Source organism: Beta vulgaris, chromosome 5 (genome assembly GCF_026745355.1).
Source record: "Beta vulgaris subsp. vulgaris cultivar EL10 chromosome 5, EL10.2, whole genome shotgun sequence".
Taxonomy (NCBI): Eukaryota; Viridiplantae; Streptophyta; class Magnoliopsida; order Caryophyllales; family Amaranthaceae; genus Beta; species Beta vulgaris.
This window is the reverse complement of record NC_079206.1, coordinates 19,864,395-19,880,462: the sequence shown is the minus strand read 5'-3', so window position 1 is coordinate 19,880,462 and position 16,068 is coordinate 19,864,395. Positions and strand designations below refer to the sequence as shown.

The 16,068-nt window shown below is 37.0% G+C and overlaps 1 protein-coding gene across 1 annotated transcript; it reads right to left on the bottom strand.

The window, feature by feature from the left end:
* Positions 1-7,725: 7,725 nt before the first annotated feature.
* Positions 7,726-14,549, bottom strand: LOC104893030 (uncharacterized). The gene is made up of 5 exons (XM_010679068.4): positions 14,344-14,549; positions 14,154-14,254; positions 11,092-11,699; positions 9,768-9,876; positions 7,726-8,022 (listed from the first exon to the last, which is right to left on the bottom strand). Exons 1-5 carry the CDS (start codon positions 14,419-14,421, stop codon positions 7,980-7,982), a joined length of 939 nt encoding a protein of 312 aa, XP_010677370.2. The 5' UTR covers positions 14,422-14,549; the 3' UTR covers positions 7,726-7,979.
* Between the last annotated feature and the right edge of the window lie 1,519 nt (positions 14,550-16,068).

Here is a 16,068-nt window from a genome sequence, read left to right as displayed (position 1 = left end):
AATATACCACCAATAAGTAAGAGGGGACCACAACTTCAATACTTCTTCACTCTACTTTATTGTTGTCCCAACTTTCTCTCTCTAAATTCCTTGGTAACTCCCTACTTTAATTTCTCTATGTTTCGATTATTGTGAAACGGAGGAAATATATTTTAAGGGGAATGGGAAAAAATACATATCAAGTTCATAAACACAATACCAACCCGGGATAACGTTTGCGCCCAAATACTAGTTATAATTCGAAATGTGTAATTTAAATACTACAAAGTTTTTTAAATTTTTTTTATCAATGGTCATAATTTTTTGAGATTTATAAATAGATATTCGTTTTATTTTATTTTGACGTGCTTTTAAAATCATTTATTTTCTCTTTCAATTTTATATACTTGATTTTTTTTTATTTCGAGGTGATCTTTCTCTAATCATGAGTGGGGTGCATTTGTCAATATGGGTCATAAAATATGATCAACTTTTGTAATATGAGAGAGAGGGATGACATGCTTTTGGATTATGAGTGATCATGCTCTTATGTGTCCATTCTTATGTCCATTAACTATTAACAAATTATGTACGTGATGCATGCCTGTTTTTCTACTTTATCAAACATAAACTCCAGCCTTTTGACATAAACAGGGGTAAATATTTAAACATTAGATATTTTTTGGGCTAAAATTCGTAGGTTAAGTCTTATCACTTAATCCCCCTTATATTAATGTTTTTAACTTATTCTTTCTTTTAGGTTTTTAAAATCAAACTTGATTAACAATAAAAGAATGTTAAGTGAAATTTTTTAGGATTTCTTTGTTGCTTTAAAATACTATTTTATGCTAAATAAATCGTTTACTTTGTTAGTTGATTAAATTTCCGTTTTAATGTAATACTTGATTGTATTTGTGGATTGATTGATAAGAATTTGATTGATGTGATATTTCTTTTTACTATTTACAACATAAATGTACTAAATCTTATAGTCAATGTTCCTTTTTTTGTTGGTTCAGTTTTATAACTTGAATGCCTTCAACATTTAAGCTAATTTTTAATGTTGCATTTGAACTTGGGTTTGTTTTTCCTAACTTTTGTTAGTATTTGATTTACTAATGGGCAGTTTACGGGTGATAATGAGTCTGGCCTATCCGCGAACAGTTTGGGCTCGACTCGGTCAAAACTCGGCTCGTGGTGGCTCGACTCGAGATTTTAAGAGCCAAGCTGCACTAGGCAAAGCTTGGCTCGAGAGTTCATGAACATGCTCGATTATACTTTTATATTAATAAATAATATATTTATATATATATATATATATATATACATAAATATACTAACCTAGATATTGCACAATAATAAGTTAATAGTTTCTTTGTCGAAAAGAAAACCAATAAATCTCAAATATTAAGAAAGAAAAAACAAAGAAAACATGTAAAAAAAAAACTAGGGGTGATAAAGAGTCAAGCCTATTCATGAACAGTTCGAGCTCGGCTTGTTTAGCATTTGGCAAAGCTCGACTCAAACAACATTTGGCTCGTTAAGCATCGAGCTCGACTCGAACTCGAATAAACTTAGACGAACACAAGCCGAGCAGATCACAGTTTGGGCTCGGCTCGACCGATAAGCAGCCCTAGGGCAGTTTAGTAAATTTCTAGGGGGAACATCATAGCTCTCCCTTCCCTTATATAATAGAGATATGTCCATTCAGAACCAAATTTGCACAACGTAACGAGTGATTAATATCTGTCACTTAAGTTTTGCATAGTTATGTAATAACAATTTATAGATTATGATAGTGTAATATTTCCTTTATACCAAAATAATTTTAACACAGAAGCTCATGTACATGAGAAGAGAAATAGCAAGAGAGGTCATCTCTATTCTATATGTGAACTCCTGAACCTTTGGTGTCCATCCTCAGTTACCTAAATACCTCCAACTACCAACAAATATTACAAAATCAATACAAAATCTCTATTATATATGACAACACCTAGGGACACCAAAAAATTAAATATAGAAAAAGAAAAACAAAGAAGGTTAACTACCTACTTTACCTAAACAAAAAAAAAATTATATGTTTTCGCAAGCATTACGTACATATAAGACTAGTACATTCATATTAAAACTCATTGGTCAAATAAAACATATTACAATTATATCAAAACTTCATATAATAAAAGTATACTGCAATTTTGGAAGGATACACTAACATCCTAAAAGTCTTTTTCATTGGTTTTGCGGCACACTCTCCATTCTACAAGAAATTGATACAATATGCTAGATTGTAGAGTAACTATAATCAACCTGACCTCAACTTATGAGAGGTGGAGATTGAATGAGTCAATTTCCAGAGATAATCCGCATAAGAAAGAAAGCAAATCTCGAGGAACTTAACTTAAATGACTGAATAGAAATGTAGAGAGAGAATTTAGCTCAGAAGAGAAAAGAGAGGTGTATTTCATCCATACTTTCTATCTCCTCTATTACAACTTATATAGGTGCAGAGAAATGAAATCTGACTAGCATCACTAAAATTTAGACAACGAGAATCCTTCTAGAAGATACACTGAATGAGGTCATGTGCCTATTTCAAAATAATGGTGAAGGAAATTTGTTATTTTATCAGTATTTAATCCAGCTCATCATTTCATCCAGCTAACTTCCTACCAGCTCATCATTCTTTACCTCTCCTTCCTTACTTGTAATAATACCCCCTTCTTAAGAGGATCCTTGACCCCAAGGATCAAATGTAGGAAACTTCAGCTCAATGTCTGTTGCTACTTCCCATGTAGCTTCTTCAGGTGGCAGACCAGACCACTGAATTAACCAATGAACCACAACTTGATTATGTTTCTTAACAATTCATTTGTCAATGATAGAGTGGGGATACTTGGGTGAAAACAAATTGTGAGGAGTGTGGGTAGTAGGGAGGGTGAATTTATCAGGTGAGAGGATTGGGGGGTGGTGTTTTTTAAGCATGGATCATGGAAGGTGGGGTGGATTTTTGAGGAGCTAGGTAGCTATAAGGTGTAGGCAACTTGGCAACTTGGCCTTTTTTTTAGGATGAGATAGGGTCATAGTATTTGGTAGAGAGTTTTTGGTGAGGTATGTTTTCAACTGAGCTTTGCCTGTAAGGCTGCAGCTTAAGGTAAACTCAGTCCCCTGCTTGGAACTGTTTATCAGTTCTATGCTTGTTTGCTTGTTGTTTCATGCGATTCCGAGCTTTGTGGAGGTGTTCTTTGAGTAGAGTCATAGTCTGCTATCTCTTCTGTAAGCTTCTATCAACAACTTCTACAAGGCTTTCTCCTGGAATGTAAGGTCTATGTAGAGGGGGTGGTTGTCCATAGACAACCTCATAAGGGGTCATGTTAATAGCAGAATGATGATTGGTGTTGTACCAATATTATGCTAAGGGAAGCCAATGTACCCATTCTCGAGGTCTGTCATGACACATACAATGCAAATATGATTCAGCACACCTATTGAGTACCTCAGATTGACCATCCGTTTGAAGATGGTAGGATGTTGAGAGAAGGTGTTACACCCCTTGTAGTTTCATCATCTCACACCAGAAGTTACTGAAAAAGATCTTATCTGATCTCTGTCTGAAATAATCTGCTTGGGAAAACCATGTAGCTTGTAGATGTTGTCTAGGAAGGCTTGAGCAACCTTTAAAGCAGTGAATGGGTGAGAGAGAGCAATGAAATGAGCATTCTTGCTTAGTCTATCAATGACTATAAGTATGACCTCCTTCCCTCGAGACTTGGGTAGCCCTTCTATAAAATCTATAGTAATTTCCTCCCAAATGCTATGAGGGATTGGAAGGGGTTGTAAAAGCCCTAGGTAAGCTGTAGTATCATATTTACATTTCTGACAAGTCTCACATTGCTTGATGTAATCACTGACTGCAAGTCCTCATTCCAGACCAGAAGAATAAAGATTTAACTCTATGCAGGGTAGCTTCTAGACTTGAGTGTCCTCATTGGGATGACCCATGTAACCAGGATAAAACTTTATCCTTGATCATAGGATTATTCCCTATTTCAAGCTTGCCTTTCCTCCTGAGATGTCCATCTTGCCAAGTGTACAAAGAGTGTGAAGTAGTTGATATTTGGAGCTTTAGTGCTGATTTTCTGCAAGTTAGGATCTTCTTGCCAATGTTGTACAATGTCTGCATAGAGAGAGGAGTGCACAGAGAAAATGGCCATGCAAATGATTTCAGAGCTAGATATATCCTTGATAAGGCATCAACAACCTTATTATCTACACCCTTTTTGTATTCAACCACATAATCAAAATCGGCCAGTTTGGACAACCATTTTTGTTGGAATGGTGTGGAGATTTTGTGGTCCAGCATATATTTCAAACTTTGTTGGTTAAACCTGATGGTGAAGGGTTGCATAATGAGGTATTGTTGCCACTTCTGCACAGCTAGTAATTTCTCTCTCATATGTTGACATAAACTTGTTCTTGTCAGATAGAGCCTTGCTGATGTAAGCCACTGGGTGAGACTCCGGCATTAACACAACACCAATGCTAGAACCTGATGTATCTATTCTATTAGAAATGGCTTATGAAAGTCAGGTAGGGCTAGGACAGGAGGTTTGGTCATGGCTTCCTTGAGATGCATAAATACTGCTGTAGCTTCCTCAATCCAATGAAAATCATCTTTTCTGAGTAATTGAGTGAGGGGTTGACAAATCTTCCCATACCCTTGTATAAACCTCCTGTAATACCTTGTAAGACCCAAGAATCCTCTCAGTTGTTTAAGATTCTTTGATTGAGGCCAATTTAACACAACAACAATCTTTTTAGGTTGAGTAGAGACCCCTAATTAAAAGATTACATGACCTAAATAATCGATTTGTGTTGCCTGAAAGGAACATTTTTTTAGGCTGGCTTTGAAATGGTTAGCTTGCATGAGCTCAAGAACCTGGTTTAAGTGGGTTAGGTGAGTTTCCCAAGATGAACTGTACACCGAGATGTCATCAAAGAAGACAAGGACAATGAAAAATTCCCTTAAGAAGGGTTTAAAGACATGGTTCATGAAGGCTTGAAAGGTGGATGGGGAATTTGTTAAGCCAAATGGCATAACAATGTATTCAAAATGGCCTATATGGGTTTTGAAAGAAGTTTTGTGAATGTCAGTTGGGTGTACTCTAATTTGGTGGTATCCAGATTTAAGGTCAATTTTGGAAAAATACTGAGTGCCATGAAGTTCATCTACTAATTCTTCAATGATAGGGATATGCAATTTGTCTTTTATGGTGGCTTTGTTTAAAGATCTATAATCCACACATTCTCCACCCTACATCTTTCTTTTTTACTAGTACCACAAGTGCACCAAACGAGTTGTTGCTTGTCATGATGGTACCCTAATCTAGCAACTCCTCGATCAGGTTTTCTATGACATCTTTCTGGTGCATAGGGTATTTGTATGGTCTAACATTTATGGCATCAGTTCTAGACTTAAGAGGAATTCTATGATCAAATTCATCTTGTGAAGGGGGAAGGCAATCAGGTGGGGAAAAAAAATAGTTGGGTAACTATCAAGGAGAGTTTGTAGGGTGAGGTGTAAAGGAAGGTTAGTGTCCATGAGAGAACAAGACAGATGTGGTTTCCAGTCAAGACTACGTACCAATTGCATCATAGAGAGCTCCCCTTCTATTCTTATGAGTTTACTGACCCCGTCTGGTTGGATAGGTTTCAATCTCTTCCCAGTTGCTCCCCTCAGTTTGACCTTCTTTCCCTTATATCTGAACTCCATAGCCAACTATTTAAAATCCCATAGTATATGGCCTAACTCAGAGCGCCATTATTAGGGATGGTAGTGGAGCGCGTCAAGTAGGAGACCCGCCCTATCCCCGCCCAAGTGGGGCGGGGATGGGGATTAAAATCCTACCCGCAATGGGTGGTGGAGCGGGTATGAATTTTATGCTATACCCACCCTTTCCTCCTCCCCCCGGCCCCGCTAGCCCCACATATATATGATTAAAATTCTATTTATATACTTATATTATTAATAATTTTATCTTGCAAAATATACATATGTGTGTATGACGCAGGTAGGAAGCGGGTGCGGATACCCATGTGGGTGGTGGGGTGGGGATGAAGTAGGTACGACACGGGTATGAAGCGGGTACGAGTACCCATGCAGGTGATGGGGCGTGGATTGGTATAAATACGTACCTGGTGGGGCGGGGATGTGTCTGGAATTTCCCCCCACAATGGGTAGTGGGGCGGGGATGGGTCTGGAATTTTCCCCCACAATGGGTAGTGGGGCGGGGATAGAGATTGGAATTTTATGCGGGTGCGGGTGTGGAGGTACCATCCTCCGCACCCAAACCGACCCAATTGCCATCCTTAGCCACTATACTCCTAGAACCAGATCACTCTCGCTTAAGGGAATCAACAAGAAATTTGCATCAAATTGTACTTTGACAGGGTTTTTAAAGTGACTTCTAACCTGTGAAGATCGTTAGAAGCGTCATCATCTGAGTGGGATCCAGTAGCTCGAGTAATCACCATGGCCAAGGGTCTGCTAGCTCTGATACCAGTGATACAATATGATAGATTGTATAACAACTATAATCAGCCTGACCTCAACTTATGAGAGGTGGAGATTGAATGAGTCAACTTCCACATATAATCCGCATAAGAAAGAAAGGAAATCTCGAGGAACTTAACTTAAAATGACTGAATATAAATGTAAAGAGAGAATTTAGCTCTAGAGAGGTGTATTTCATCCATACTTTCTATCTCCTCTATTACAGATTATATATGGGTAGAGAAATGAAATCTGACTAGCATCACTGAATTTAAACGAATCCTTCTAGAAGATACACTGCATGAGGCCATGTGCCTTTTTCCTAATAAAGGTAAAGGAAATAAGTTGGATTTAGAGAGGTAATATGGCCATATACAATCGACTTCAAGTATCACATTACATCAAAATTAACATTTCACATTAAAGAGAGGTAATATTGCATCGGCATTTTACAGCGGCTGATACTAATACAGGATAAGGAAAAATTGGGCAAGTTATACGGAGAAAGACTACCAAATTCCAATATGTTTGTAATATTATGATTTCTAATAAATTGGTTAGCTAAGCACTGTGAATTATGGGCTAAAAAACACCCCCTGCCCTTCGGTTAATCGTTTCCGGTTTGGAAAGTAAACACAAATGCAGAAGCTCAGCCAAAAGTTCAAAACTTACAATTTGTCATTCATTTAACCCAGCCAAGCAAAAATCTGACAGGCTAAAGAGGGAATCAGAGTACTGAAGACAGCTACTTCACTGGCTAGACAAGGATTAATGCTCAGGGAAATTCTGCGGCAGATCATTGTGTGTGATTCACAGACCACGAAGTAATATTCGGCTTGTTGGCAGCTTATTCAAATGGTTAACTAAGGATGATTCTAGTTGTTTACAAACTAATACCAGTTGCCTCTTTGGCATACATACTGAATCTGAATGCAGCTTCTCCCTGAAAAATACAGGAGCTACATGTACCATGGTTGGAAAAAATGGCCCGAACCAATTCTGTTCACCCATATTGAAACAGTTTTAAGCTTTGGTGAATCAAATTTGACAGTTCAAATAGGTGTATTTAGATAAGCCGAAGTTTTGGCTGAACCAACCATGACAAGAGAATTTCACCCGCATTTCCCATATTTCACATATCAAGATGCTCCTTTTTTGGAGAGAGATTCCCACTACTCTACGCCTCCTTCCAATAATGGCATAATCAACATAAAATGATATAGATAGAGGGGAAGAGGAGACAAGCAAACATAAATCATGAGATCTATGGTGATTCTAAGGGGAAAAGCAAATGTTCTATAAGCTAATCTTATAATATTTATAGTGCAAATAACAGTATGATAAACCATGATGCGCTCTCTGTTGAATGTATCCATTCCGTTCCCAAGAAACCGCAATCATTTCCACAACTGTGACCAAAACCATATATACGAACCATGACGTGTACCTAATCATGTTGCTTTTTAGCAAGAGACTGCTCTGTTAGATACCTGCGCCAGATCCAAGTTATTTCAAGTTAGTATGATGAGCACATGATGATATACATAGTACATACTACAACAAAAATACCAAGCTAGCCTTAGTCTGGTGGTAAGAATTGTAGCTTAAGGCTTTGAGGTCACAAAATTGATTCCTCACTAGGCGATCTTGGGAGAGGGGTCCCTATCCTCCCCCCTCACCCCCAATTCTCAGGAGGCTGAAAGTCCCCGGCAATACGGCAGTCAGACCCATTACAAGTGGGAGTAAAGAAAGCCAAGAGGTAAAAGCACATTGCATGGGAGATGGCATCGCCTCTATGTTGTTGTGGAAGGTGAGGATTGTTGGATGACTTAGCAAAACCCGGAGAATGGCATCACTCGTCCAGACTCCAGGACAGGTGGAAGTAAAATAGAATTAAAGATGATAAGTTTGAGGTTAAATGCACTGCAGCTTGCCATTGCCATCATATATAGACAACATAGTGTTGAAAGGACCTAGATCCATGTCATACTACGTTGCTTTTCACATTATTAATGAATATGATATCCTGTACAAACCAATGCAAAAAAGGATCTTGCAAGGATAGTGTCCCTAGCATTTTATTTATTTATTATTTGTTGCTGAGAGACTGGGCCTAGAATTTTGGTCCAAGCAGAATAGATGAAGAAAGAATCATACACGGGCAAACAAGATCAGTTTTGGTCTATGTTGCTCAGACACGGATTGAATGTCTACTCGGATACGGGTGTTCAAGTGTCCGATTCGGCTATTTTGTAGAAAAAAGACAAGTTTTTAGTTTAAAATGAAGTATCCAAGTGAAGTGTCATGTAAAACCAAGGACCCTTGGGTCTAATGGTATGGCTTCCTATCTCCCACATGGGATACCAAGGTTCAAATCTTGATGGAAGCAAAAATTTTAATATTATTAGGGGGAGGGTTTGGGGATTGTTGGGCCTATGGGTGAGTGGTTCTGCGCGAGGGCAGCCCAGAGAAAATTCATCTTACCACTGGTTCCCGAAAGGGGGCCCAAAAAAAAAATAGTGAAGTGTCGTGTCGGACACGACACGACAAGACACCCGGTTTTTGAGGTAAATGAAGGTGTCAGAGTAACATAGGTTTTGGTCATATTGATATCAAATCCTTCATCAAGCCTACTCCAAGCCAACTATAGAGCAGGCTAATATAAAGAATCTATACACATCAGTACAAGAATCTTTCATGTCATTGTCTAGACTCTGATGTAGGAGAAGTAGGCCTAGATGACAAATGAAGGACTCAAGGAAAGCACGGGCAGGCCAGTTAAGATGCTGCAAATGAGCAGGGAATTAACTAGTAGGATAGGTACATCATCAACACCAACAGAAAAAGTGAGGTTATGTCAATGGATTGGGTCTGAAGAGGTCCACATATGCAGGCTTACCTAAGCAGCGTCACCAAGGGTCTGGATTGATAAATGAAATTGAACATGCATAGCAGATAAATCAGAAATGGATCCAGCAGATTATGAAATTCAACCTCAGTGAGTTAATTTAAGAAGTTTATCATCTAATGAACTAGATTCCTTAAAGTAACTGAACCTTTTATAGTCAACCATTCTAAAGAAAAGGAGAATTCTAATAGTTTAGCAAATGAAACCAGAACCACGAGATGAGGGACAGATGAAAACCAGATAATCATAAATCATTCACACATCAGGAAGGGGAAGGGCATGTGACTTGTCCAATTTTGAGAACAATGGATATGTTCATATACTTACTTGCCAGTGTATAAACCTGCTGAATACCATGCATTCAGGACTATGCTTAGATCTGTTCCAGAGTTTGCATTTTGTTCCGCTCCCTCGCTAATTTTGTTCTCATTCGAGTCTGCATTTAAAGAGGAATTAGCTATGTCTCTACTCTCCCCAATCCGAAAATGCACACAGCAAAAAGAAGCAGAAAATCCTAGCTAAAAATGATTTAAAACACGAGGTGGACGTCTGCAGACAAATAATTTTCACTGAGACCTCTAAAAAAACTGTTTGACATGTACCTTCAGTTGTCTCCCTCAACAGAAAGGTTTTCTCGGGTCACAAAAGGACCATCCAAGAACAAAGATATACTTTTTTTATATTCTTATTTAGATATTAATTTAATAATATCTAAGAATAACATTTAAAAAATCATTTCTCACATGTTCAGTAGAATGAACAAATGAGAATAAACATCGGAAATGTGGTGGTCAACTTCGACTATAGGTCACAGGTCAGTCGAACAACACCCACACCCTGTTAGGGCCACATACCTTGTCTTCATGCACATTTTACATATGCACCACCTCTGCTTCTTTTTTATCTACACATTTTGACTTTCACACTTGCAAGTTGCAATAACGCAAAACTTTGACTATGAATATCTGTTGATCAACGATGATTACAATATCTGGTAACCCTGCCATATATTTGATCCCACCCAGATATGTTTGCAAGTGAGATAATTGTCTATACAACACGGCTGCATAATCATGCATTACGATGGGAACTCCCAATTCTCTGGCAAATACAACCCCTTTTTATCATTTATTTGCATGTACCCGCAGTAGCGTTCAAGTAATATTGATTATGAGTAATAAAAATTTGTCAGAAGTTGATATTTCAAATTTATACATCGAGACTTGAGATGAATCTAAAAAGATTCCACATGGATATTTTTGTCCTTATGAATAAATCACAAATGATGATCATAGTAAAGTATATGAATATTGTTAAAGTTGAAAGTGCATAGATTAAAATAAACAGAGGGAGTACTACTCTAGAGCTAACTACAGTAGAGGATTGGACTTCAAATCAATTTGAAATTTTACAGTAATGAAGCACATAACCAAAGCCTGTAGAATTCATAGTTTCAGACTATCATATGCCTAAAGGCCCTAGAATTCATTTACTAAAAAAGAAAAGGCCTAGAAAGAACAAGCACATGAAGCAACAAGGATTGAGAAGCTTGCCAAGAACAATAATTGACACTAGTCTAGATGTATATGATAGAAAAGTATCACTCCAAAAACACACAGCAAAATAAAGTTTGCTCGAAAAAGCAAATTACCAGAAGTTTGGTTCTTTAATGTCGAGATTGCTATTTCTGCAACTCCCATCGCTGTTTTAACGATATCACCATCTTCCATTGCCGGCTTCTTTACCAGATCTTTTGTTGCACAAGGATCCACACAAAGATTAGTAGCAGAAACACCAGCTGAAGGGCAAGGTAAAGAAGAGCAAGAAGCCATTGAATATTGACAGACACGTGGACAGCAAGAAATGGCCATTCCCCCACAAGGCACTTGACTTATAGAGGATTGATATTCTTGGACAGCAGGATAGGTCCCCCATTGCCAGCCACAAGTAGGTGGTTGACTAAAATTTGAATAATAGTTGCTGTAGTTTTGCTGCAGGTTCTGTAAAATCTTTTGCCTTTGTTCCTCAATTTCATAATACTGTTTACATAGCTCGTTATATTCATCCATTTCAACTGAGGTTGAATGGTTCCAGGACTGATCCTGAAGGGGAAAACCATTTGACCCAGGTGCATGTTCTACAGGAACATCTGAATCTGCAACTTCATTACCTTTAGCTGCTTCCAGAGTTTCTGTCTCTCCCACTTCTGGTATAGCATGTAAACCATTATCATTGCTCCCATCAAGTTGTTCTGGTTTACTTCACCCAAGATAAAAAAGTAATAGCAAATTTAGAGCGAGCGACAGTTCTGAAAATAACAAAATGGACCAACTACTTAAGGCCACATTCAAGCTATTGCAAAACAAGTATCCTGTTCATAATAATACCATTTTAATATCAGCAATTCAGTATGTCATCCATATACTCTCATCAGAGCAGTTATGTTGCTTGCAGTTAATGTAGCATAGTATGGTCAAGTACTCAAGTTACATGGAATGTTGTAGGCTCTAGCCTTCCAGCACTTCCTACAAGTATGCACAATAAGAAGCTTCAAAAGACATCTTGTAATATGAATTTTAAAAAAGCTGATTTATTATGCTTCAGAGTTTAGTTTATCTATCATGTTACATCAACTAACATCTCTTCTGGGAGTTTGATGGAAGCATAAGCTGCATAACACAGATCTTCTAAAAGTTGTTTAGAATAAACATTATCAAAACAATATGTTATAGTAAACATCAATACATGCTAGATTCTTATTTCCACAAACTCAATATTTAAGGGTGTGGGTTGTTATTATTCACTATACATGAGACCAATGCAGCAAAGAAAACTGAAAATTTTATATTCCCATAATGCATAAAGTTTTGAAGGATAATTGAAATACAATCATTTCTCCATGAACATGTGGATCAAATTAGATATTCATTACTTGGAAACTTCATTTCACCATCTGAGAATATCCAACCCTAGGCTAATTGGATAATGCATAGCATTCTGAACACCGAAAACATAAAAAAACGTAGAAAAGAGCCCTGGAATAAGCTAATCTTTTACCCTTTACCACTTTGGTATAGCTGTCAGCTATTCTATACAGAGTCTACATATGATCTTCAGCATCTATGTCAGATAATCAACATTCTGGTATGGATACAGAATTAAGACAAATTAAGCCTGAGAAATGTATTTGATACTCGTGGCTGATACACGTAACCGAGACAACAAGACTACTAGCCAAGGGCAACACATAACATACATATATCTACAGTGGCGGAGCTAGTAGGGGGGACATGGGGACAGATGTCCCCCCACTTTGAAAAATTGATTTCACGGTAAAAAAAAAAAAAAAAAAAAAAGAGACGCGTAATATTTTGCAGACAAAAGCATTGAGAAACGAAAAGGGAGAATTTGAGAAACCAAGGTTCAGATGGCTTCACTCTCTCTCTCTCCTCACTTCCTCCCTCAAACCCCATCTTCTTCTTCCCTAAAATTCTGACATTCTTTTTCAAAATCCCTTTTTTTTTAAACCCATTTTCACATTTCTTCTCCCACTCTTGGCTCAACTACCCTCAATCTTCCCTTCATCTCCAGTCAACAAGCCTAAATTCTCCAGCTTTCGTTATTGATGATTTTGGGAAGTGAACTTGATGATTTTGTTGCGAATGCAATTATTAGTCAGTTGGTTTTGTTGGATGCTCAAGATTCGTCTTTTTTCTAATGCTCCTGGTAGTTCTATACTTCTCTTATGTATAGATTTTTTTTATCTTTTTGTTATTTTTTCTGAATTATTTGGGTTGAAATTTGTTGTAGTTTTGCGTTTGTATACTTTTTTTTTGGAGTATTAAATGTTTATTTTTGCATTGTTGAGCTTGAATTAATATGCCCTTGTTGTATTTCCTGGAAAGTCACCACTGCACTAACTCGGTGAGTTGTTTTTTTTTATCTAACCTAAGTTTTAATTTCATTTTTTTAGGTGATATTTACCATTGTTTGGTTGTGCATTTGTGATTAAGGTTAAATTGTTGAATTAGTTGAATTGATTTGTTGTTGGTCATGATTTATTGAGTTGATTTGTTGATTCATGTTTTAGGTTTATTTAGTTTGTAATTTCTAATTTCTAATTTCGAAATTGTAAATATAAGTTGATTTATAATTGACTCATTTGGTTTGATAATGTAATCGGCTCATGTTTATCAATTTATTGAGTAGAATTTTCGTACATTTCTATTTGGATGGTAAGACTATAAGCATTTGGAATTTCGGATGTAAAATGTTAAGTATTAAAGAATTTGTGTTATACTGTTTTTTTTTTTACCGAATGTTGGACGTCCGTATTTTGTCCCCCCACTTTGAGAATCCTGGCTCCGCCACTGTATATCTACCTCCATCAACAAATGATTTGCACATTATTCTAAGTCTTTATAATTAAAAAATAAAAGAAATGAAATAAGTTTACTAGAAAAAACTTTTTTAGTTGGATTCTTAACACTCTTCACATCACTTATACGAGCATCAAATCAACAAAAATGACAACTTTTTTACAAACACCCAAAACAATGAACTATTATTCCTTAAAAACGGTTAACTAATTCATATCCCACTATAAATAATCCCAGATGCTAGAATTTCAGTTCATGGGTAAACCTCAATTTACACCAATAAAAGAAAAAAATAAAAGAAAACCCTAAGAATAAAGCAAGAGGAAGGGAAAACCTTTTATCTTCTTGACTAGCATCAAGTGCATCAGAATTGCAGTTTTTGACATCTGCGGCAGAAGTATTTAGATTCCCTTTGTACCCTATTCCGTGCATTTTCTGCTTCAGTAAAAAACATTCAGTCATTTAAAGTTAAGAGTTACAAATTTGAGCAAAAAAATATTGGTCTAAGAGAGAGAAAATACAACCTTGTACTTGGAGATGGCACCATCGAAGGCATTGATGAGAGCAGAATCGTCCCATAATCCACCCTCTCGTTCTTCCATTTTATCTGTACCACTTTCTTTCTACTTCTCTTTGAGTTAGCCAAAGCACCCAATTTGCAGTTGTGGTGGGAGTTGGGACGATTGAGGCCGAGGTAAGCTATGTTTCTCCCCTACCCTGTTATATTTTTGCTCAACTTATTTTATCTTATATTTTTTAAATTATCACTTATTTTTGTAATAAATGTAATAACCATATCAGGTTTCTTATTTCTGTTTACTTAGTATCAAAAATTTTCATATACGAATATCTTACCATAACTTATGGTAAAAGGTAATTATCTGTCTAAAAATGAACCTCTTAAACTTAAAAAGAACTTTTTAACTTAGTATGATAGATCAAGGAGATAAGAGAACAATATATTACGTGAAAATTATTCTTCAATCTCACTCCAAGACAGTATTATCTTCTTAAAAAAAACGATTTCAGCATATATCGCTGACAATTTTTTTTTACACCATATAACCTTGCGAGTTTTCAAATTTACTATATACCCCCGACATTTTAAAAAATACATCAAACTACCCTTATGACTAAGGGAAGTCTAGCACCATTACTTATTAACCCCTAATTACACCTTCTAACCCTCATTAATTTCCTTAAACCCTAACCCCCTCTAACCCTAACCCCTAATTAACCTTAACCATCCAACCAACACCCTCCCCCACCCCCACCATCCCACCACCCTTGCAGCCCCCTTGCTCTACCCCCACATGCCCCCTCCCCACCACCCCTTCGAATCATGTAGCCCCCTCCCCCACCCCTTCGAATCATGCCAACCAACCACCGTTGCTTCGTGCCCCATGGAACTATAACTTGGAATGTCGGGTTTAATTCAACCAAGACCAACCACCAACAGTGGAACCATGAATTGGAATGTTGAATCAAGCCCAGATCTAACAGAGGTTTTTTGAACCAAGACAACCCACCAATGATTATCGATTAATTTTGTAATTTTTTTGGGTTTTTCGAATGGGGTGGGGGTTGCGAGATTCAATGTAGGATTATAAGTACTATAAGCGGAATTTCATGAATCATATTCATAAGCACTTAAAACAGGATCTCATGCATATACAATCAAGGATCACATAATAGTTAGAATTAATCTTTGATGTGTGATTTCCACAAAGCTCGTCAAGATCTGGAGATAGAACCGCAATTGTGATTTCTCTACTTGGTCCACCAATTCAGATCAACACTCCACCAATGCTAGTTGGAATGAAGGTTTTTCTTTTCTTGGAGTTAATATTACGTGGCTTTGAAAGAGAGAAAAAAGAGGAGAGAGAAAATAATGAGAGAAACTGACTGCTTTATTTTCTAGATTCCCCACCTAATCATAGGAATTAATTATGAATCCCCTCCCCTTACTCCTCTTTGGCCGGCCATCGTAGAGTCTTTCATGGGCTCTAAATCTTTCTTTTGTTGATCCAAATTATTTAAGTGTGATCTTGTAGGATCTATTTAATTGGACTTCAATTTTTTTATTTACTAAACCTGAAGTTCTATAGCAATCTCTAGCAAGACGTATAGACGACCCAATTTAATGAACTTATTATCCCCATAATACTATCCATGTTATATTTAGTAATTGCATTAAAGTTGAGGACATATATAATTCCTTCAATCTTCCACTTGTTCGAGACGAATGT

Excerpts from the sequence above, each read along its gene's own strand:
- LOC104893030 (XM_010679068.4), bottom strand. The coding sequence starts at position 14,421 with ATGGAAGAACGAGAGGGTGGATTATGGGACGATTCTGCTCTCATCAAT. Across the intron at positions 14,255-14,343 it reads GTGCCATCTCCAAGTACAAG|AAAATGCACGGAATAGGGTA; the intron begins GTTGTATTTTCT and ends TTACTGAAGCAG. Across the intron at positions 11,700-14,153 it reads GCTAGTCAAGAAGATAAAAG|TAAACCAGAACAACTTGATG; the intron begins GTTTTCCCTTCC and ends TCTTGGGTGAAG.